This window comes from Mchenga conophoros, linkage group LG7 (assembly GCF_057382185.1).
Source record: "Mchenga conophoros isolate Kocher_MC1m ecotype Shallow Benthic linkage group LG7, M_conophoros_male_GT1.1, whole genome shotgun sequence".
NCBI lineage: Eukaryota > Metazoa > Chordata > Actinopteri > Cichliformes > Cichlidae > Mchenga > Mchenga conophoros.
In genome coordinates, this window is record NC_140532.1 from 10199522 (window position 1) to 10219237 (window position 19716).

General features: G+C 39.9%; 1 protein-coding gene across 1 annotated transcript in view; it reads right to left on the reverse strand.

Annotated features, from left to right (window-relative positions):
• The window catches only part of LOC146569595 (voltage-dependent calcium channel subunit alpha-2/delta-1), a 78789-nt gene that overhangs the window by 2928 nt on the left and 56145 nt on the right, over positions 1 to 19716 (reverse strand). The window contains exons 24-39 of the mRNA XM_085282008.1: positions 17529 to 17589; positions 17359 to 17450; positions 16271 to 16352; positions 14137 to 14199; positions 13440 to 13543; positions 12864 to 12953; positions 12709 to 12776; positions 12579 to 12617; positions 12421 to 12492; positions 3925 to 4077; positions 3688 to 3740; positions 3217 to 3272; positions 2960 to 3086; positions 2208 to 2320; positions 1212 to 1294; positions 806 to 885 (exon numbers count right to left, since the gene is read on the reverse strand). Coding sequence (XP_085138134.1) covers positions 806 to 885; positions 1212 to 1294; positions 2208 to 2320; positions 2960 to 3086; positions 3217 to 3272; positions 3688 to 3740; positions 3925 to 4077; positions 12421 to 12492; positions 12579 to 12617; positions 12709 to 12776; positions 12864 to 12953; positions 13440 to 13543; positions 14137 to 14199; positions 16271 to 16352; positions 17359 to 17450; positions 17529 to 17589 — 1336 coding nt within the window. The remainder of the gene's footprint in view (positions 1 to 805; positions 886 to 1211; positions 1295 to 2207; positions 2321 to 2959; positions 3087 to 3216; positions 3273 to 3687; positions 3741 to 3924; positions 4078 to 12420; positions 12493 to 12578; positions 12618 to 12708; positions 12777 to 12863; positions 12954 to 13439; positions 13544 to 14136; positions 14200 to 16270; positions 16353 to 17358; positions 17451 to 17528; positions 17590 to 19716) is intronic.

Here is a 19716-nt window from a genome sequence, read left to right on the forward strand (position 1 = left end):
CCTATGAGGAGCTTAGCCAAAAGTAATGGGACAGATGGGAGAGGAAAAGGACACGGCCTACATTTACTCTGTTCATCTACTTCCTACGTTATTCCTCCCCTCCCTTTCTGCTTCCCAGCATGGCCTCTTCATAATATAAACACCAAAAGGCACATGAATTGGTGGCCTGTTGTGTGTATGTTCTACTCCTTTATAGCACAATGAAAGGCAGAGTTCACAAAGATATGCCAGATATTTTTTTTCCAAATATTTAGATGTCTTATAAATTGTTCACAGTTGGGTGGTGACTCAACGAGTTCACATATAATTTATCTGCTTTTCTCTTTTGTTTTATGGATTTAGCTGATATGATACATAAAGGTCCACTAGTAACTTTGTACAATACCTTAAACATTATTTTTTTAAACAAAATTGTGCAAAATTATGTACAATATAAGATAGATGCAACATTCTGTGAGTAAGGGAATTATTCAACAAAGAAAAGATCTCACCTATTTATTAAGCTGTGTTATACTTCTTACTTTTTTCTCATCAGCTATTTCCTTATTAAATTATTTTAGTGAGTATAATACCTCATGGAAATTAAAATCTTTACTGTTTATAAAACTTTTTAAATTGTAATAACCAACATATTACATATTACAACATAATGGAAAAATAAATCAGCTTTAAGGATTGAATGTCCATCATACTACCTGATTTACACTGCCCCTAAAAAGAACTTTGCAATCGCCAAGAAACATTGAATATCATAGAAGTTAATATGTTAGGAATGAGCCTTCTGAAGCAGTGAGACGGCACTGACCCTGAAGCCAGAACCAGAAACAACAGTAAAGGTGTAGGGCTCATTGCAGAACCTTTGCTGACTGGGCACAAAGGTTCATCCTGTCAGACAAGAGCAGCAGCCATTGGGAAGCAGAAACATAAAAGAAGAATAAAAAATGATGAGAGACAAGAAGACAGAAAGGAATATAAACAAATGAGTGAATTGTCAATGAATATTAAAAACTGATAAATAACATGGAAACTGGATAGATAAATAAAAGATGAAGGAAGCTCAAAGGGCAGGTAATTGACATTGCTTTAAATCTATGCAGAAAGCACATTGCTGATGAAAACCAGACAGAAACTGACAGAAGCCAACCGTTTAGTCTGGCTAATAGAGCTGTTTCCAGAAAATATTCTCTGGCACATATGTGACTGTGTCTTACATATTCATTGTTGTCAAAGCACACGTCCGGCCCTTTGCGATATCTGGCTTTATCAACCATGTCACATGGATCTGGACCTTCAGCTGAAAGGACACTCAGGAAAATTCAAATTGCTGTTGTGCACATTTTAACAATAAAAACTCAATAATACATCTTTATGTACTCAGAAACACTTCATTTTTATAGCACCAAATGACACCACCAGTCATGTTGAGGTACTTTATATTGCAAACAGTGCATCATTATAGTTAGACAGACAACAATGATCCCTAATGACTAAGCACTGGAGCAACAGTGGAGAGAAAAAACACATTTTTAAGAGAAAGAACTGCTGAAGTATGGATGGCAACAATCTGCAAAGACCTAATTACGAATGACTAATTTTTACGAATTTTAATTTTTCACATCTAATAGAGATTAATAAACATCATTTAGTAATATGTGTTTTAAAAATAGCTTTTTATATGAAAACACTGGAGACTGTAAGAGAAATTTTGATTATTGATCTGACGAAAGGTAGCCTTGATCATTGATTAGAAGTATTGTTTATAAAATGTTTAATATTTTAATGTGCTCTGGCAGCAACATTTAGTACTACTATTACCAAATGGACAACTCTGTAGTGGCCCCCTGGTGACCTCTGGTGATGACACCTTTACTGTCCAATCAACAGAAACCTACATTAAAGACACATCTGTCAAACATGTATCCAGAACACATACACACCCCTTCTCTTAATCTTAATTTAACCTGATGGCAACCTGTAGCCCAGATGAAGATAAACATAGAAATTTAATCTAGAAGTAATGTGAGACCACCTTTCATATGCTGTGCATCTGGTTTACGGTTCACACATGAACACTGAGTGGGGACCCACTGCACACTTATTAGGTGTGTGTCCTCGTACTGACAGGTTAAAGTGCTGCTATATATGTGGTTTATGGAGGATTGAAGAGACAAAAGAAAGTACAGTTTTTAAGCCGAGTGAAAGGATACAGGGCTGTTCAGCCTGTCGCAGTGGTCTGGGGTCACATGACAAACATGTTGCTTTGGCATCAGTGATTAAAAACACAAGGTTGGTGTTTGGCAGCTTCTCAGCACGGTACATCCTAGAAAAAGGAAAATAAAGCACGTATAACGTGGTACCAATGCAGCACACATGTACATGCAGGTATGTGTTCAGTTGTGCACAAACAGTGCACTTCATACCACCTCCGTCCTCACGGGATTGACTTTTTATGGTAGTCATTAAAGTATCTGTGTCTACAGTTGTTAACTTTGGGGAGTAAAGCATCAGACACGTGGGACTCATAACACCCAGTAATTACAGCCATATTTAACCCCTCAGACAGCCCAAAGTGATACAAACGTAGGTTACAGCAAAGCAAATGTGCAGCGGCCTGTAAATGTGTGTATTAGTGAGTTTGACATACTGCCAGAGTGTAAAGGAAGAAAAACAGATAAAAAAAGGCTTTTTTTGCTTTCCTCTGCAATTCCGGGCTCTGACAGATCAAGGTAATCTGTGTGTGATCAGAACTCATCAGAAAGCAGCTGTCTGAAATCAGGCTGCAAAACAGAACGAAACCAGGAAACCAATTCTTTTCTGGATCAATCCCCACAGGCCATTAAACAGATGGACGCCCAGTAAGAACCTGAAAATCTTCAACAACAGCCATTTAAAGTCATCAGTGGAAAGAGCCACTAAGATGGAAGCATATGGGGAGTCTTGTGAACTAACATACACATACCTGGAACAGTTTCCACAATCCAGGACACCTGAGTAGGATTTTTCGTCGTTGTCAAAGAAATATTGAGTCTGCTCTGTGATACAGCTTTCTTTAAACATGGCATCTGATATGTCGTCATCTGTCGACTCTGCTAGAAATAAGAGGGACGGTTTAATAGAAAAGAGGATTAGTAAGAAATACATGGATTAAAACTGGAGTGACAGACCTCTGTCTCATCAAACTAAGACTGATGGTTATGCACAGCTTATGTTACTTGCCTGCCTGTAGAAGGCTGGGGAACATGAGACCCAAGAAGAGCTGCTGAAGTACTGACCTAGGAAAAAACAATAAAAAGTAAAAACAAAAACAAAATGAGTCACATGTAGGAGGCAACAAATCGCCTGAACAGCTTGTTTTTTAAAACTACGTTCAACCGATAGCTGTTTACTAAAAGCAACACATCTGTCTAAAGTTAGAGTAAATGGTGATGTAAATGTCATGGGAAGTATCAGGCATTCTATTTTAAAAGCTGGTTATATTGCAGTTGGACAGCTAAGCAGAAAATGATGCGGTATCATGTTGTGTAACTGCCCTTGTCTTACACTGACCCAGCCAACTTTATCCTTCAACAGCATGCAAGTCCACTCCCGTACAAACTCCCACCCTGAAATACAAGTGTGCTCCCACTCTAACATGCACACGCAAATCAATGAAACATAGAAGCACAAGCACACAACCTCTACACTCACCAGGCAGCAGTGGATGCCCACCAGCCAATACTGAGAAAGTCTGCAATGGTAGGCTGTAGAAAGACAGGAAAAGAAATGCTAGTGAAAAAACAAGCACAAAAAAGCCTCCGAAAAAACGAGTAAGGCTTCATAAATCAAATTAACTAATAAATTCTGTTTTTTTACGTTAATATATTACTATTGCACAAATAGAAACCAAATAACATATACAGTAATGGTTTCAGTGAGGTTTCTAACCACATAGACGGAGCGGGGTCCAGCTGCTGCCTTGCTGTCTTTCTCTGGATCACAGACAGACTGATAGTCATAAGTCTTGTTCAAGGAGTACAGGGAGGTGTTGACCAGGTTGGTCATCAGCACTGGATCCACCTCACCAAAAAACTGACCTATCTAGACAGGTTCACATATACACACACACAAAACATAACAGAGAGTAAGAGCAGTGTAAAAGTAAGTCTTGTTTTGTTGTTGTTTTGTTTTTTGTAAACAAAGCACGGAGTTGGGTCCTACTTACCTTAAAGTAGCATTGGTTGGAGTATAAGTAAATTAACAGAAAAGGCAGTGGCGCTATTAGGTAAGTGTTTTGCTTGCAGGGTTGAGGTACTCTTTTTATCCCCTTAGACGTATGGGTCATTAAAAAATCATTACATTGCTGTTCTAAGTGATCTATCTTTATCCAGTGAGGAAAACATTTCTATTCTAATATCACTGCATTCTTACAGAATGACAATGCCTTATTCATAGGGCACAAGGGTCAGCGAATGGTTTAAGATAAGATAAGATAAGATAACCTTTATTAGTCCCACACGTGGGAAATTTGTTTTGTCACAGCAGGAAGTGGACAGTGCAAAAGTTATGACGCAAAAATTAGAATACAATAAGAATAAATACAGTACACAACTGTACAGAATAGAATAAAATAATATACTATATACAGTAGAATAAAATAGAATAAAAATATACAATAAGATAAAAATAGAATACGAATGCTATATACAACTGAGTAAAATAATGATGTAAATCATATGCTACAGTATGACCCTCACATAGCAGATATTACCAGTTATTAAGTCAGCTGAAGACTTTTGAGAGGTTTTGCATCAAAATGTTAGTCCAACATAACTCTACCAGCTTAAATAAGTAATAATTAGAGTTAGGGTTGTAGAATATATTCCATCATTGATCATATATATATATATATATATATATATATATATATATATATATATATATATATATATTAGGGGTGCAACAATACACAAAATTCACGGTTCGGTTCGATACTTTGGTGTCACGGTTCGATATTTTTTCGATTAAAAAAAAAAAAACCACGTTCATGCCTTTTTAATTTGTCATTTATTAAAATTTCACGGCACATTCCGCACCACATCTCTGTGCGTTCATCATTTGTTTGAAGCCAGCTCACCTCCTGCAACTACTTTTCCGAGAATACGTGCTTCTTTTGTGGTTCGGACTCCTTCTGACATTTCTTTGGAGGTGAAGGAACATCACAGTAATTGCTTAAAGGAGCTTCTTCGACATCTTTAAGAGTTTTAAACAAATTTCTGTCCTCCTCCTGAAAATCTTATGTATGCAAACACTCGTTGCAACTTCTTATCTTGTGCCCGTTTTTTATTTTGACAGCGAATGCGCACCTTCGGACCACTTATGTGCAGCCCTGGTTATTTCGCTTGTCATATTGCAGCCACAGAAATTCTTTTGTCCATGAAACCATAAAGCTGCACTTTCTTTTTGCCTTATAGCCTGATTTGTCATAACTTCTCCGTTTTGCGGTAAGCTTTTCTTTGGCTGTCACTTCTTCACCCTGACCTGTCTTATTTGGCTCAGCAGAACTAAAATATTGTGGTGAGCTCAGACAAGGAGGAGACGGAGGTATCGTTTGGTCTTGCTTCCCGTGAGCTAGCCAGGGAGCACAGCCGTTTATTGACATCTGCAGAAGAACACTGCCGCTAGCTAACTGCTCAGCGCGGCAACAGCACAGCAGCAGCAGCAACAACAACAACACACGGGGCGCCCTCTGACCCCGGAAGGACACACCGTCGCAGCGAGAGGGCGTCACCCGTCACTATGGCAACATAAACAAAACCTAACTGTACAAACAGAACCCCGAACAGCCCTGACCCGCTACATAGCCCCCACCTAAGGGGTCAGTCGTCCTCGACGACCCCATTACCCCACACAAAGTCCTGCAAATGTCCAGGTGCCTTCTTTTGGCGCACCGGCCGGTCACGACCGGCGGGGGAAAAGTCACTCGGGTCAGAACATGGGGTGCCACCATCATTCCACTTCTGACACCAATGTGGCGAGCTCAGACAAGGAGGAGACGGAGGTATCGTTTGGTCTTGCTTCCCGTGAGCTAGCCAGGGAGCACAGCCGTTTATTGACATCTGCAGAAGAACACTGCCGCTAGCTAACTGCTCAGCGCGGCAACAGCACAGCAACAACAACACACAGGGCGCCCTCTGACCCCGGAAGGACACACCGTCGAAGCGAGAGGGCGTCACCCGTCACTATGACAACATAAACAAAACATAACTGTACAAACAGAACCCCGAACAGCCCTGACCCGCTACATAGCCCCCACCTAAGGGGTCAGTCGTCCCCGACGACCCCATTACCCCACACAAAGTCCTGCAAATGTCTAGGTGCCTTCTTTTGGCACACCGGCCGGTGTTGTGCCAAAGTAGTTACCCCCCTCAAAAATTGTTTCCCCATTCAAGGGAGCGCGCAAAGTAGGAGGAGCAACTTGCCCAGCTCCGTTCTGTACGCTAGTTGTCACTGATCTGCAGTCGACGCGATAAAGAGTAAAAGCTGGAAAACAGCAGACTCGATGAATTTAATATTAGTTTCGTGACATTGTAATGTGCCGTGGCACAACACCGGTCACGACCGGCGGGGGAAAAGTCACTCGGGTCAGAACATGGGGTGCCACCATCATCCCACTTCTGACACCAATGTGGCGAGCTCAGACAAGGAGGAGACGGAGGTGTCGTTTGGTCTTGCTTCCCGTGAGCTAGCCAGGGAGCACAGCCGTTTATTGACATCTGCAGAAGAACACTGCCGCTAGCTAACTGCTCAGCGCGGCAACAGCGCGGCAACAGCACAGCAACAACAACAACAACACACAGGGCGCCCTCTGACCCCGGAAGAACACACCGTCGCAGCGAGAGGGCGTCACCCGTCACTATGGCAACATAAACAAAACATAACTGTACAAACAGAACCCCGAACAGCCCTGACCCGCTACAGTATGTATCCTGCTGCTTTTACACACGCACTCACATAACGCTCAGCGATTCTCTGCGCGATCAACCTCTCACATGTTTAAGCTTGCTGCGGCAGATTTCACTTGTCATGTTTGCATAGTAAGCTAACATTGATAAGACGATGTCAGAGGAATTGGTGCGCAAATTATCATCACTAACCAATCAGTGCTGTCGCTCTCTATACACAGTTCAGGCGATTGCAAAGTGAAAGCAAAAAACAAGCACAAATTCAAACTCGATTTCAATATGTCACATATTGGCAGTGGCTCACCGATGCCAATGACATAATTACCCAGCTACATTTCCGAAAGAATGCAAAAGCATTGACATATATTTTTCCTTCCTACAATAGCCCGACGGGCAGGGCAGAGATAGATTTTGGTAGCCCGACTGGAAAAATCGCTAGCCCCAGGACATCAGGCAGGCGATTTTGCGAGCCCTGTATCTGATTGAGGAATCACTTATCTTTGGAAAAGAGTTTATTACAGAGAAATGTCTCTTTCCAAAATAAAAGCTATACTATATGCTTCTTCTGGGCTATATTCTCAGCAGCATATTAAACATAACAGGTCCCCATAAGAAGAATCATGTGCTAACGGCTGTCTAAATGACTCGGGAAAAGTTTGTAGCATGCGCGCTTGTTGTTTTTGTCTGCTTCCGCTTGTCTTTGCACTAGGATGATGTCGGTGTAAATGTGCAGTCATATTTGTTATGTTCCCACTAGTGCTGTCAGCGTAAATCTCGTTGAAATGACGTTAACGCCACAACACGGAAAATCTCCATTAACGAGCTACCGTGGATCGCCCGTGCATGGGGCTGGACGGCCAACACATTAACGAGCTAACTGCGCTAACACACTAGCTCCCACCCATGTAATTGAGCATTGCGTGGCACATCCAACATACTGTTTTACTTTAGTCCATGACGCGCTTACCTTCAGGGTCATATGTCACATGAAAACCAAAATAGTTCCAAACGCCAGATCTGAATGAGGGTGGGGGAGGTTTAATTTGCCATGTTGCAAGGAGAGCTTAACTTCTGTCTCGCTAGCTTGCCCTGCGCTCAGTGAATCTGCGTTCGACTGCTCCGCCTAGGCTGCACTGCCGAGCGCAGATCCACTGAGCGCTCAACACAGACAGCATCGTCAGAAGGAAAGTTGATAAAATAAATTAAAAATTTATTTTGTATTGTTCGATACATATGGGTACCGAACCGAAAGAACTGTATCGAACGGTTCAATATCGATACGAGTATCGTTGCACCCCTAATATATATATATATATATATATATATATATATATATATATATGAACAAAACACCCAGCACGCCCCTGCGGGCGGTTTATCCTTCAAGCTCGGGTCCTCTACCAGAGGCCTGGGAGCTTGAGGGTCCTGCGCAGTATCTTAGCTGTTCCCAGGACTGCGCTCTTCTGGACAGAGATCTCCGATGTTATTCCCGGGATCTGCTGGAGCCACTCGCCTAGCTTGGGAGTCACCGCACCTAGTGCTCCGATTACCACGGGGACCACCGTTACCTTCACCCTCCACATCCTCTCGAGCTATTCTCTGAGCCCTTGGTATTTCTCCAGCTTCTCGTGTTCCTTCTTCCTGATATTGCTGTCATTCGGAACCGCTACATCGATCACTACGGCCGTCTTCTTCTGTTTGTCTACCACCACTATGTCCGGTTGGTTAGCCACCACCATTTTGTCCGTCTGTATCTGGAAGTCCCACAGGATCTTAGCTCGTTCATTCTCCACCACCCTTGGGGGCATCTCCCATTTTGACCTCGGGACTTCCAGGTTATACTCGGCACAGATGTTCCTGTACACTATGCCGGCCACTTGGTTATGGCGTTCCATGTATGCCTTGCCTGCTAGCATCTTGCACCCTGCTGTTATGTGCTGGATTGTCTCTGGGGCATCTTTACACAGCCTGCACCTGGGGTCTTGCCTGGTGTGATAGACCCCAGCCTCTATGGATCTTGTGCTCAGAGCTTGTTCTTGTGCTGCCATGATTAGTGCCTCTGTGCTGTCTTTCAGTCCAGCTTTGTCCAGCCACTGGTAGGATTTCTGGATATCAGCCACCTCCTCTATCTGCCGGTGGTACATACCGTATATATATATATATATATATATATATATATATATATATATATATATATATATATATACATATATATATATATATATATATATATGAACCTCTTGTCTGAGGTTAATAGCTTTTTTTCAGTTAATTTTATTTACAAGTTAAATACCCTACAATAATACAGAGAAAATTCCAACAATCAAACAACCCACTTTAAACAAGCACTTGGAAACACTGACAAGGAAAATCTTCCTTTTAGCAGGAAGAAACTTCTGACAGAACCAGGCTCGGGGAGAGGCAGCCATACTTTATCAAAAAGCGAAAGCGTTCAGCCTGATCTTAAAAGCAGAGAGGGTGTCTGTCTCCTGAATCCAAACTGAGAGCTGTTTCTTGGCCTGAAATCTGGCAGCTCTTCCTCCCATTCTACTTTTCCCCCATTCTACCTCACATCTTGGGAACCACAAGTCACCCAGCAGTTGGAGAGCAAACTGCCTTATTGGAGTAGGGTACTATGAGGTCTTTAACGTAAGATGAAGCCTAATTATTCAAGACCTTGTATGTGCGAAGGATTCCAAACGACCAGGTCATATCCTGGTCAAAAACAACTCCAACTTTCCTCATAGTGTTACTGGAGGCCAAGGTAGTGTCATCCAGAGTAAGTACTTGATAGATGCTATGTTTTAGTAAATAACCTCAGTTTTATTTAAATTTCGAAGCAGAAATGTAAAGGTCATCTACGTCTTTACATCTTTAAGACTTTCCTACAGTTTTGCCGATTGGTGTGTGTTATCTGGCCTTATGGATAAATAAAGCTGGATATCATCTGCATAGCAATAAAAATGCATGCTATGCTTTTGAATGATACTGCCTAAGTAAACGTTTGTAAATGGTATTGGGTATCTAGAAATATTATCTTGATAGCTATTGTAAAACTGAAAATGTTTTCTACGTTACAGTATACCTTTTTAAGTTTCCATAAAAGTCGGGCAGATTGGCACTGGAGTCAGTCAAATAACTGCAACATGTACTATTATTTGTGTTCTGTTTTGTTCACTAGTTAGCTTTAGGTACCAAAAGTACTTAAACTGTTTAGAAAACAAATGCAGTTTTGGATGAAAAATGTTAGCTGTAATGATAAAGTAAAAAAAGTTTCCATATATAATAGGTGGGATTGAGAATATCGTAATAATAAGAGAATGCTCTTACTATTACGATACCAGCAACTTTTATAAAACCAAAATATTTAAATACCCTGAAAATAAGAACAGGCTCATAGGTCAGTGATAAAAACTTTATAACAAAATGACCATTATACTGTACGTGGGAATTGTCAACAAATAGAGATACCATTAAACACTACATAAGGCTTTAAAAATTATGTGTGCTGATGTAATTAAAATTTAATTTTATCACCTCATCTATATTCCATAAAATTACAATTTTCTATAATTAGAAACAACAACAAAAATAAATTTAAATTAAAATATTACACGTGCTCAGTGATCATCATCAGGTGTGAGTTAGTTTAACAATAACTGACAATGGACAATATTTATTTAGCAGTATTTATTGCTGTTTTAATAACTATTAATTTACAACCCATTAAATGATTTGTTAGTTATTTTTAGGTTAGTTATTGTGTAACCTATTTTTTTATAAATTGCAATTTTTTAATTTTAAATTGTATTATTTTTAGTATTTGATGCTTTAATATGTAGAAAGTTTCCATGGGAAAGATTCAAGTTCAGAAAAGGTATTAGAATACAAACACAGCACTTTGCAGAGGTAGATGAGCCACAGTTATACAAACATCGTAGTCTAAATAAACACATGTGCAACAAAGCGTCCTCATGACTGTTGTGATGGCAAATTTGACAAAACTGATAAACTTACGTCATTTCCTGTATATTTTTTAATTATGCAAATACGCAATATTGTTTCAATTAGTTTCTTTTTTCCAAATTAAACGTTTTTTCCACAGCTAGCTTTAACTTTTCTTGTAGACTTAGTACAAAATCATAACTTTGCTTGGCAGGTGAGTCATTCACAAAAATGTAGACCTTTCCACATAAACTTTGCTTCTCTGCAGTTCTGTTGTGGATTTGGGTTGTCTCACAGCCTTCTGCCTCTTCATGTAAGCCCACACTGCCTCAGTGATGTTGAGATCAGCACTCTGTGGGGCTTTGCCATCTGTTATGAGACTCTTTGTTTTACTTGTGGCTAAAAAGAGTTCTTTACAAAAGCATGTTCTTGGCTGTTATGCTGAAGGATGAGTTTGGGACCAATCAGATTGTACTTTGTGAAGTACATGCACTGTATTGCTTTCCCATTCAAATTTTTCACAGAGGGCATATGATCTCGCTAGATAGAAAGTGGTGGAATCCTCCAGTCACCAATTACACATGTTGATGCTCGACTGAGGTCATTGTCACAGGACTTTTTCATGTTGACTTAACCGTGTGTATTAGGTTACTGAGCGGTTAATTTTTCTTTGTCATTGAAACACATCTTAGGCAATGCTATATATCTGAATCCATGGCCCAGAACAAGATTTTTAGTCTTAAGAATTCCACTTCTTCTATTATAGATTGGAAAAGATTCTAAGTGAAGAGGTGTACTGTTAAGCCTAATAAAGGGATCCTTTTTCTGGATCATAGAACTACTGTCACTGCATACATTTACTTTTTTTCAATAGCACAAAAGGCTTGGCATCGTCTCTGAAGACATCAATTGTTTCACAATGTGGAAAAGAATACTCAAAGAGAGTAAACTGTATGTGTCAGATTTTGTGATGGTAGAATGGATCAAAGACAGCCGATGTCCTATCTTGACTGACATGAGATGTTTTTGAGCTCACAGTATATCCTACAACTGACAGGCTGGGGCTGAAGGCAGCCTAAAAGAGTGGAGTTAACACAGTTGAGCGGACTTCTCACATACACAGGGGAAACAGTTCAGTAAAGCTTCCATGATTGACTAAGACCCATCGGAGCCTTCCCTTTGATCTTCGTCCAGAGTCTAGTGCTCTACTTTACCAGACACATGGGTGCACTGCTGTAGTAGAAAAGTAGAGCTAAAAGCAAACAGGCCATTCTTGTAAATGAGTCATAAGTCCTTTATTTGACCCGTATATATGATTGATGAATTTCTCTGTCAAAGGTAAGAGGAACTGAGTTTGTAGACAAGTAAAAAATGAATAGAAAAGACAAGAAACATGACTGCTGGAAAAGTCGCCCCTTCTGAACATGTGGCCACACATTTTTATGATCACAATTTGTAGAGAGAAAAAGGAATGTTCCAAATTAGTGAAGCTTACATGTTTGCAATAATGTAAAGATTGCTGATGATAACTCACCAGGGTAATGTACTCATCCTTGTTGGACATGAGAAGAAATCCTCCATCATCCAGTATCACACAGTCCACATGCTGGAGGATAAAAAGTGTTAAACAACTGAAAACGCGTTCAAAAAAAGTATTTAAATAAACTGGTAGTTTTTTTTATATGGTTATACCTTGTCATTCCTTAGACAGCCGCAAATCTCATCTTTGCACTAAAAGGAAATAAATTGAGTGAGGCAAAAAAAAAAGTTCAGTAAAATATACATTTCTTAGATATTTCAAACAATAAAATGAACAGCTTACATTCAGTTTCAGTGTGGCATTCATGAAACTGTTCATCCAGAATGAGACATTGAGTTTCACTCCCACCACTACAGAACAAACCACAAAACAGGCAGAGGTCTTTTTATTTGTGTTTCATCACAAGAAGCAATCAGCGTGGTATTAGCAAGACTGACCTGCTGGTTTGAGCGTGACTTCATTAATGACAAGATCCACTGCTTTGCTCACCAGAATACCTGACTCAGACACAGACTCCCCACTCTCTGCTGCAATTTGGAAAAAGATGAAAGAAGGTTAGATGATCTTTTATCATTGCAATTTAATTGAAATCATGTTTAGAAGTATGCGGCAGAGAGCAATTTCCACTCCCAGTGCAAAATTCCATACATTTTTATCTGCCGAAATTTACAAGAGCTGACCCTGTAAAGCCAGCACGTGTTAATCTAGTCACGTGTACTGGAGCTTTAAGCATGGCTTCATCACTGCACTGATGTCTGTTAGAGTGATCAGCGGAGATGACAGGAAGTATACAGGACAGAAGGGAGGGAAGGTGGGGATGAGCACTTTAAGACACAGCGGGAAAAGAAGAAGGATAAAGAGAGTGATATCAGAGGGCTGAGAGCCTGATCTCTGCCAGTAGGGTTGGGATGGCGTCCAAAGGCAGAGAACAGAAAAGGCTCAGTGCCAGACCACACTGAAGATCCTCACACACAGAAATGTGCATGCAAATCCAAACCTTTCAGAAAACTTGCCGTTGAAAGATGGAGCTGTGAAAATATAAATTTCATTGTCCAGGGTCCGCTTGTAGAAACTTGACTCATATGTCTCAGGATTCTCAGTCCACTCTTCCCCAGCACTGAAAACATTAATAAAGGTGTGTAATATTATATGGGGTCTGTTACAGCCATAAAACACCAAGTAAATGTGTTTGATCTTTCTAAACAACTCATATTTTAATCTATAGCCAGTTGTAACTCATAAAAATAGGCTCACACCCTTTGTAGGGTGTGACGTCCTTATAATAAAAGCAATAACGAACTGTATATTGTGTTTTTGATTGTGAGAACAAAGACTATGTGCATTCAGTTTTAGTTGCAATGTTGCTGTATATTTGAAAAGTGGAGCCCCTAAATGTTGTTCAGGCAATTGAGGAGAAATTGAGGAAAAACTGCTGTATTTGGCTGTGGTTTTTGTAGTCTTAACCCCTGTCCTATACTGGTCTGGCAAGCCCTGGGAGTTCAGCTGAAAGAGTTTAATCCTCCATGTTCTGTAAAATAGCCCAGTGAAGCAAGTGAGTAAAGCAGCCAAAACCATTCAACCTAAGAGTATTACAGTCTGTATCAATTTTCATTTTACACATTTTCACCACAAGGTATTTGGGGAAAGAATTCAGTGATATTTCCCAATGCTAATGATAGCAATGTAAATACAAAGAAAAACTAAGAGTACCTTCTTGGATAGACTCTTGTGATTCCTCCATCTGTAGCTACAAACCTGGCCGCTATCCCATCCCTGAGAACATGGAAAGCAACAGAAAATCAAACATCAAAGTCAATCACACTCACAATTACAGAAAAAGAGCTTTTGTGAACTGAGATCAGACTACAGACACAAACTGTTTTATACCCATTCGATTGTCTCTATATGTCATAATGTTAAACAGATACCCTTCAGTGTGTGTAAATGTGTGCTGGGATTATTTCAGACAAGGGGGCATACCATAAAAGCAAACACACTGACGTAATTATTTTATTTTCCCCTCAAAACAGCGTCTTGGCAAAGCACAATGTGGTTGGGTGTGATATGCATTTTATACTTTGCTTTCATCATATTTCACTCATAAGTTGTGATCAAATCATCCATGGCGGACAAGAAAGAAGTGAAACGTTGGCTCAGCCAATAAACTGTGCATGAAGTAATCATCAGCTAGGGTAGTTCAGAGCAGTGGTGTACAAATAGAACAAAGTTTTCCACTGCACAGTACTCTGTAATGTATATAGTACTGTGCAAATGTCTTGAGTCACCCCTCATTTCTTTAAATTTTCCTTCCAACGAGCCACAAGACTTTGTAATTCTTTTAAGACATCACAATCACATTCCTTCAGGTCACACTGTCATTTCGCAAGACAATGGAGTCTCCAGATGGGGCACCTTCCAGCACCCCAACTCAGGGTGTACAAGTATACCCCTGGCTGGATTCAATCAGACGTTTGGCCAAAGTCCAATTAAATTTAGCCAGTATCACTAGGCCTCATCACTAGCACTATCTTAAGCTTCCTTTTGCACCAGAGCCATGGCATTCTATGTAACCAAAGCAGTTTCAGGGGATCGGACTGCCAAGGCCTCTGGCTTCAATCACCATCTGATTCATACTGCACCAGACTTCTACAGCGCCTCCTATGGGTGGTGGAATGATGTAGCTCATTCATCACCAGACTTTTGCCAGCAATGTCTCCGTGGGCCTGGCTCCAGGGTGGGTTTTGTGACTCGTACTTAATTTGGATGGGTGGATGGATGAATGGATGGTGTTAGGCAGTACTTTCCCAGGTTTTCTAAAAGTCTTTCAAAGTTTTTCTTTAGACATTAGCTGCTTTTTCGCTCATTTTCAACTCTGAACCCTAACCCTCTAGTCCAGGGTGTCCGACTCCAGACCTCAAGGGCCGGTGTGCTACAGCTAATGTCTGCAGGATCCAACACAGCTGATTTAAATGGCTAAATTACCTCCTCGACATGTCTTGAAGTTCTCGAGGCCTGGTAATGAACTAATCATTTGATTCAGGTGTGTTGACCCAGGGTGATATCTAAAACCTGCAGGACACCAGCCCTTGAGGCTTGGAGTTGGAGACCGCTGCTCTAGTCCTTGTAGCTGAGCATTTTAAAATGAACGGCAGGGGTGTTTTTGGTTTGTTTTTTAAATCCCTTTACATTGACATATGTCTCATTCAAGCATAAAAAACAGACCGAACTCAAGGGATTAACCTGTTTCATCTCTATACAGACAACTTAGCAAATAACCTATTTTAAATTGTATCTTCAGGCACATCATTAGCAGCCTATTTAAAACAATACATAATTTGCCTTAACCTTTTTAGCTGAATATGAAAAATGGCTTGACATAGATGAAATAGTATTTTTGCACCAAAAATATTTTCAAAGTGTTATTAGCTGAAAATATGGCTTATCCCAGCACTATATGCAGTGTTTCATTAAAAAAAAATGTTTTGAGGACAAAAAAAGACTTGTAATTAGGAAACAGGAAACAATTCCAGCAAACACCTGCTACATCTAGTGTTTGCCGAAGCCTCGTCAGATAAGGTCTCAATGGAATGAAGCAAATCAAGATGGGAAGAAGGGAGAAAATAATACAAGAACTGGATTGAACATTTGTTGCAACAGGTCTTATGGAGTAATGAATCCAAATTTGAAATTTTGTATTCTAATCATCATCTTTTGCCTGAGTATCACCACATAATATTGAAAATTTATTTAAATTCCCTATCACTATTTTATTGAAGTGCAGATTTTCACATTTGTTTATTTGCATTGCTTTCAATACACAAGACCTAAAAGTTTTGGCACTCACACGGTCTGCTCGCTCCAAAGTTTAACCAGTTCAGCTGTCAAACCTGCATCCAGGATCAGTCGACTCACAAGGGACACATTACCTATAGATTAAAGACAAGGTATTTTTTACATATTCCAGGCAGTGAAACATAGCACAACAACAGTGCGTGACAGGTGAATTATAGTAATGCAAAAAGCAGTCTCTTGTTTACAAATCTGGGCAGGTAACATTAATAACTTATGCTTTTGGAATGTGCACCAGTGAGCTGAAACCAATCAGATCTTCTAATTTGCTAAAAGTTAGAATAAAACAAGTTGTCATGCAGGTGAAAGTCAGAGTCTGAAAAAAATTGCAGGTGTATTCAGCCAATGTTCTTCTCTAAATAAATCAAGGGAAAATGACAGCTGTCCGAAAACCATCCAGCAGGGAGGCTTGTGTGGCTATTGCAATTCAGAAAGCAGGTGTACTTTGTGAAGGATTGACTGTTGTATATTTAGGAGGGAGATGATGCCAAGATGCTAAGTTTAAATCTCAAAAACGTGCTTTTCAAAATGAAATCATTCAAGCACGTTTCTCTATAGAGTTTCAACACAACATCTCCCGAGTGTTGTTTTAAATCATGTCCATAACATTTCACAATGACTCAACGTACTGCATAAACAACAGCAAAAAGAGAACTGATGCCAAAGTACATGACTTGACCTTGGGTTAAAATGGATCATGGTACACTGATCCATTAGCTGGATGATGGTGGTAAGCCATACTCTGGGTGAGATCCATTAGGTGATGACAAACACTATGAGTCATTGTGCAGCATGACAGCATCAGACTTGTAGGAAACTCAGTCGATAATTCTGTTATCATCCTGCTTAGGATATAGTAATGATCACAGTCATGCTCTGACCTTGAGATCAAGATTTGCAAGTGGAAAATCTTTTAGACCATGATAAACTGTAAAATATGCAATGTACAAATACATACACACACATAGAAATGCAACATACCGTCTGCTGTTCTGGGTGTATATGCAATATGAGTACCAACAGTGCAGGAAACAAGTACAAATGTGCACAGTGAAATAACACTGAAAAAGATGCATGACTCACATGCATCTGGAGTGTTTCTATCAATGTACTGGTTGAAGTCGAGGAGAAATTGGGTGTTGTTGAGTGACAACTTCAGCTCTTTGCAGTACTCCCTGAAGAAACAGCATTGGTCAGTTGGAATCTCCTGTATAGTATATAGAGGATGTATAGTAAATGTGAGGACCACTCACCTTGGAGCAATGTAGGTATAACCAAATTCTTCAAATCTCTCCTGCTGCAAGGTCTCCATTGCTTTTGAAAAACAAAAAAACAACCTTGTTTAGGCTCATAGTATCAAATATTATATTATCCAAAAATATATTTTTACAGATAAGTAGAATAGGAGCCAGCTGTGTGATGGCTATATGTGAAAGTATTCACTGTGAGATGACATGATAAGCAGACAAACAGAATTTATTTTGGTTGATACACACACACAGGAGTCCAAATTCCATGACAAGCTCCAAAATCCATAGCCATACATAGTCACAAGAGAATTAGACAGATATGAGGTGATGGATTAAAGTAGAGAGTGTGAATGGAGTTAGAATGGGAAGCTATGAGAGAATAACTGACTGAGAAATACTTGCCTTCTTGCCCTGTTGTGACCCCAGAGAAAAAGAGTAGGAGAGAGGGGAAAGCAGGAAAGACAAAGGGTGATAAAAGTGAGTTTGTCATCTGACGAATGATGTCATACCTGGGAAAATATGTTGAGATGTGTATATTCCCTACAGTAGGTAATGAAATACTATGCTGCACTGAAAGGATATTAGGACTAATAGACAAACCTTGAATATATAAATAACAGAGATTGATTGCACTTTGTAGAAAAGAACAGAACATAAAACAATGAAAGGTGGGGTAGACTGTGGGAATGCAAGGAAACAAGATGTAAATATAAAACAATATGAGAAAATTTTTCTTCCAGGGTGTTACTTGCTGCAAGTCTGGATTTTATTAAAAAAAAAACAGTCTGGTAATTCTTATCGTATAAATGACACGGCAGGCATCAATAGCCATCATTCTGTAGTCTCTTAAAATGAAGAGTTTTTTGGACATTGCCTTTAAAATATATTGACTTGTGCGGTGCAGTCTGCAAAAACAATTACTGAGCGCCGAGTTTCTTTGGGGTCATAGAAATCTGGTGCAGGATGAAACAATGTCCTTCACATATAAAACATAACAAGCAGATTCATTGTTGCTGTGTCTCTATAGACTAGGAAGGGTGTCTTTATGTCTTTACTTTTCTCTCATCACTTCCTCTACCACAGTATTGGGTCACATCAACAAATATAAAGTTCCACTATATAGATAAAGAAAAAGTCCCACATATATTCATCCACCTTACCCATTGCTATAAGGACAATTTCTAATATCCTAGAGAACAAGTGAGTGCAGAAACCAAGGTGGTTTCTGCACTCACTTGTTCTCTAGGATATTAGAAATTCTCGATAAACTGGATTAAGGTGGTGTTCTGGTGGTCTGGCCCCAAATGGAAACTCAATATGGCTGTATGGAGAACTTTAGAGTCCAATCTTCCTATCAGTGCAGACTGTGGCACTGAGGCACAGCATGCTACTTTCTTTAACAGGCCTGTAAACGTTCTGACAGCATTTATGGCACAGTGACAAAGTCGTTACGGTAACCGAGGGAGCGATACAAAGGCTGAAAGAGTCAGTCAAGATCTCATCTGTTGGAATAGCTACACCATTGCTTATGCTTTGTGGTGTTTACATCAAAGTTAGCAAAAAATTAACTAAAGCCAGATATGCCAAATCCAGTGCTTTTTTCAGCCACTTTTAACCTTTGACTAAAATGGCCCTCTGTGCTTTGATAAGATAATAAACATCTCAATGCAATAATGCAAACAATAAAGGACAAAAAGGTTTATGCAATGGAAGAGCATCACACAGCAAGAAGGAAACAGAGGACACAGAACAGTGAGTACTTGCCCCAAGAAGAAGCTGTAAAATCCCGGTTCAGAAGCAGGAGAAGAGACAGAAAAAGCTGCATCAGAATCAAAATGCAAGCAATTGTACAAAGAGTGGCACACAGAATGTGTGCATGTTAGCGTGTGCCTGAGCTGTGGTTTCATGATTTATAAGCAACTATTACATTCGCTATGTTCTGAGGTGTTAAAAGAAGCAGCCAGTTAGCATTATACAGAGAGCTTTTGGAGCGCAGAGTGAAAAAATAAATAAATCGGCTAAAGAAAAAAACGAACATGGGGGTGGTGGGAGAGGGGTGTCAAGAAGAATGAAGAGTGTGAGGTGAGGACAGGTTTATAGATAAGATAGAGAGACAGAGAAATAGGTTGAGAGTCAGGGAAAACAATCCAGGGTAAGGTACGTCTGCTTAAGGTAGGTCATCACCCTGTTA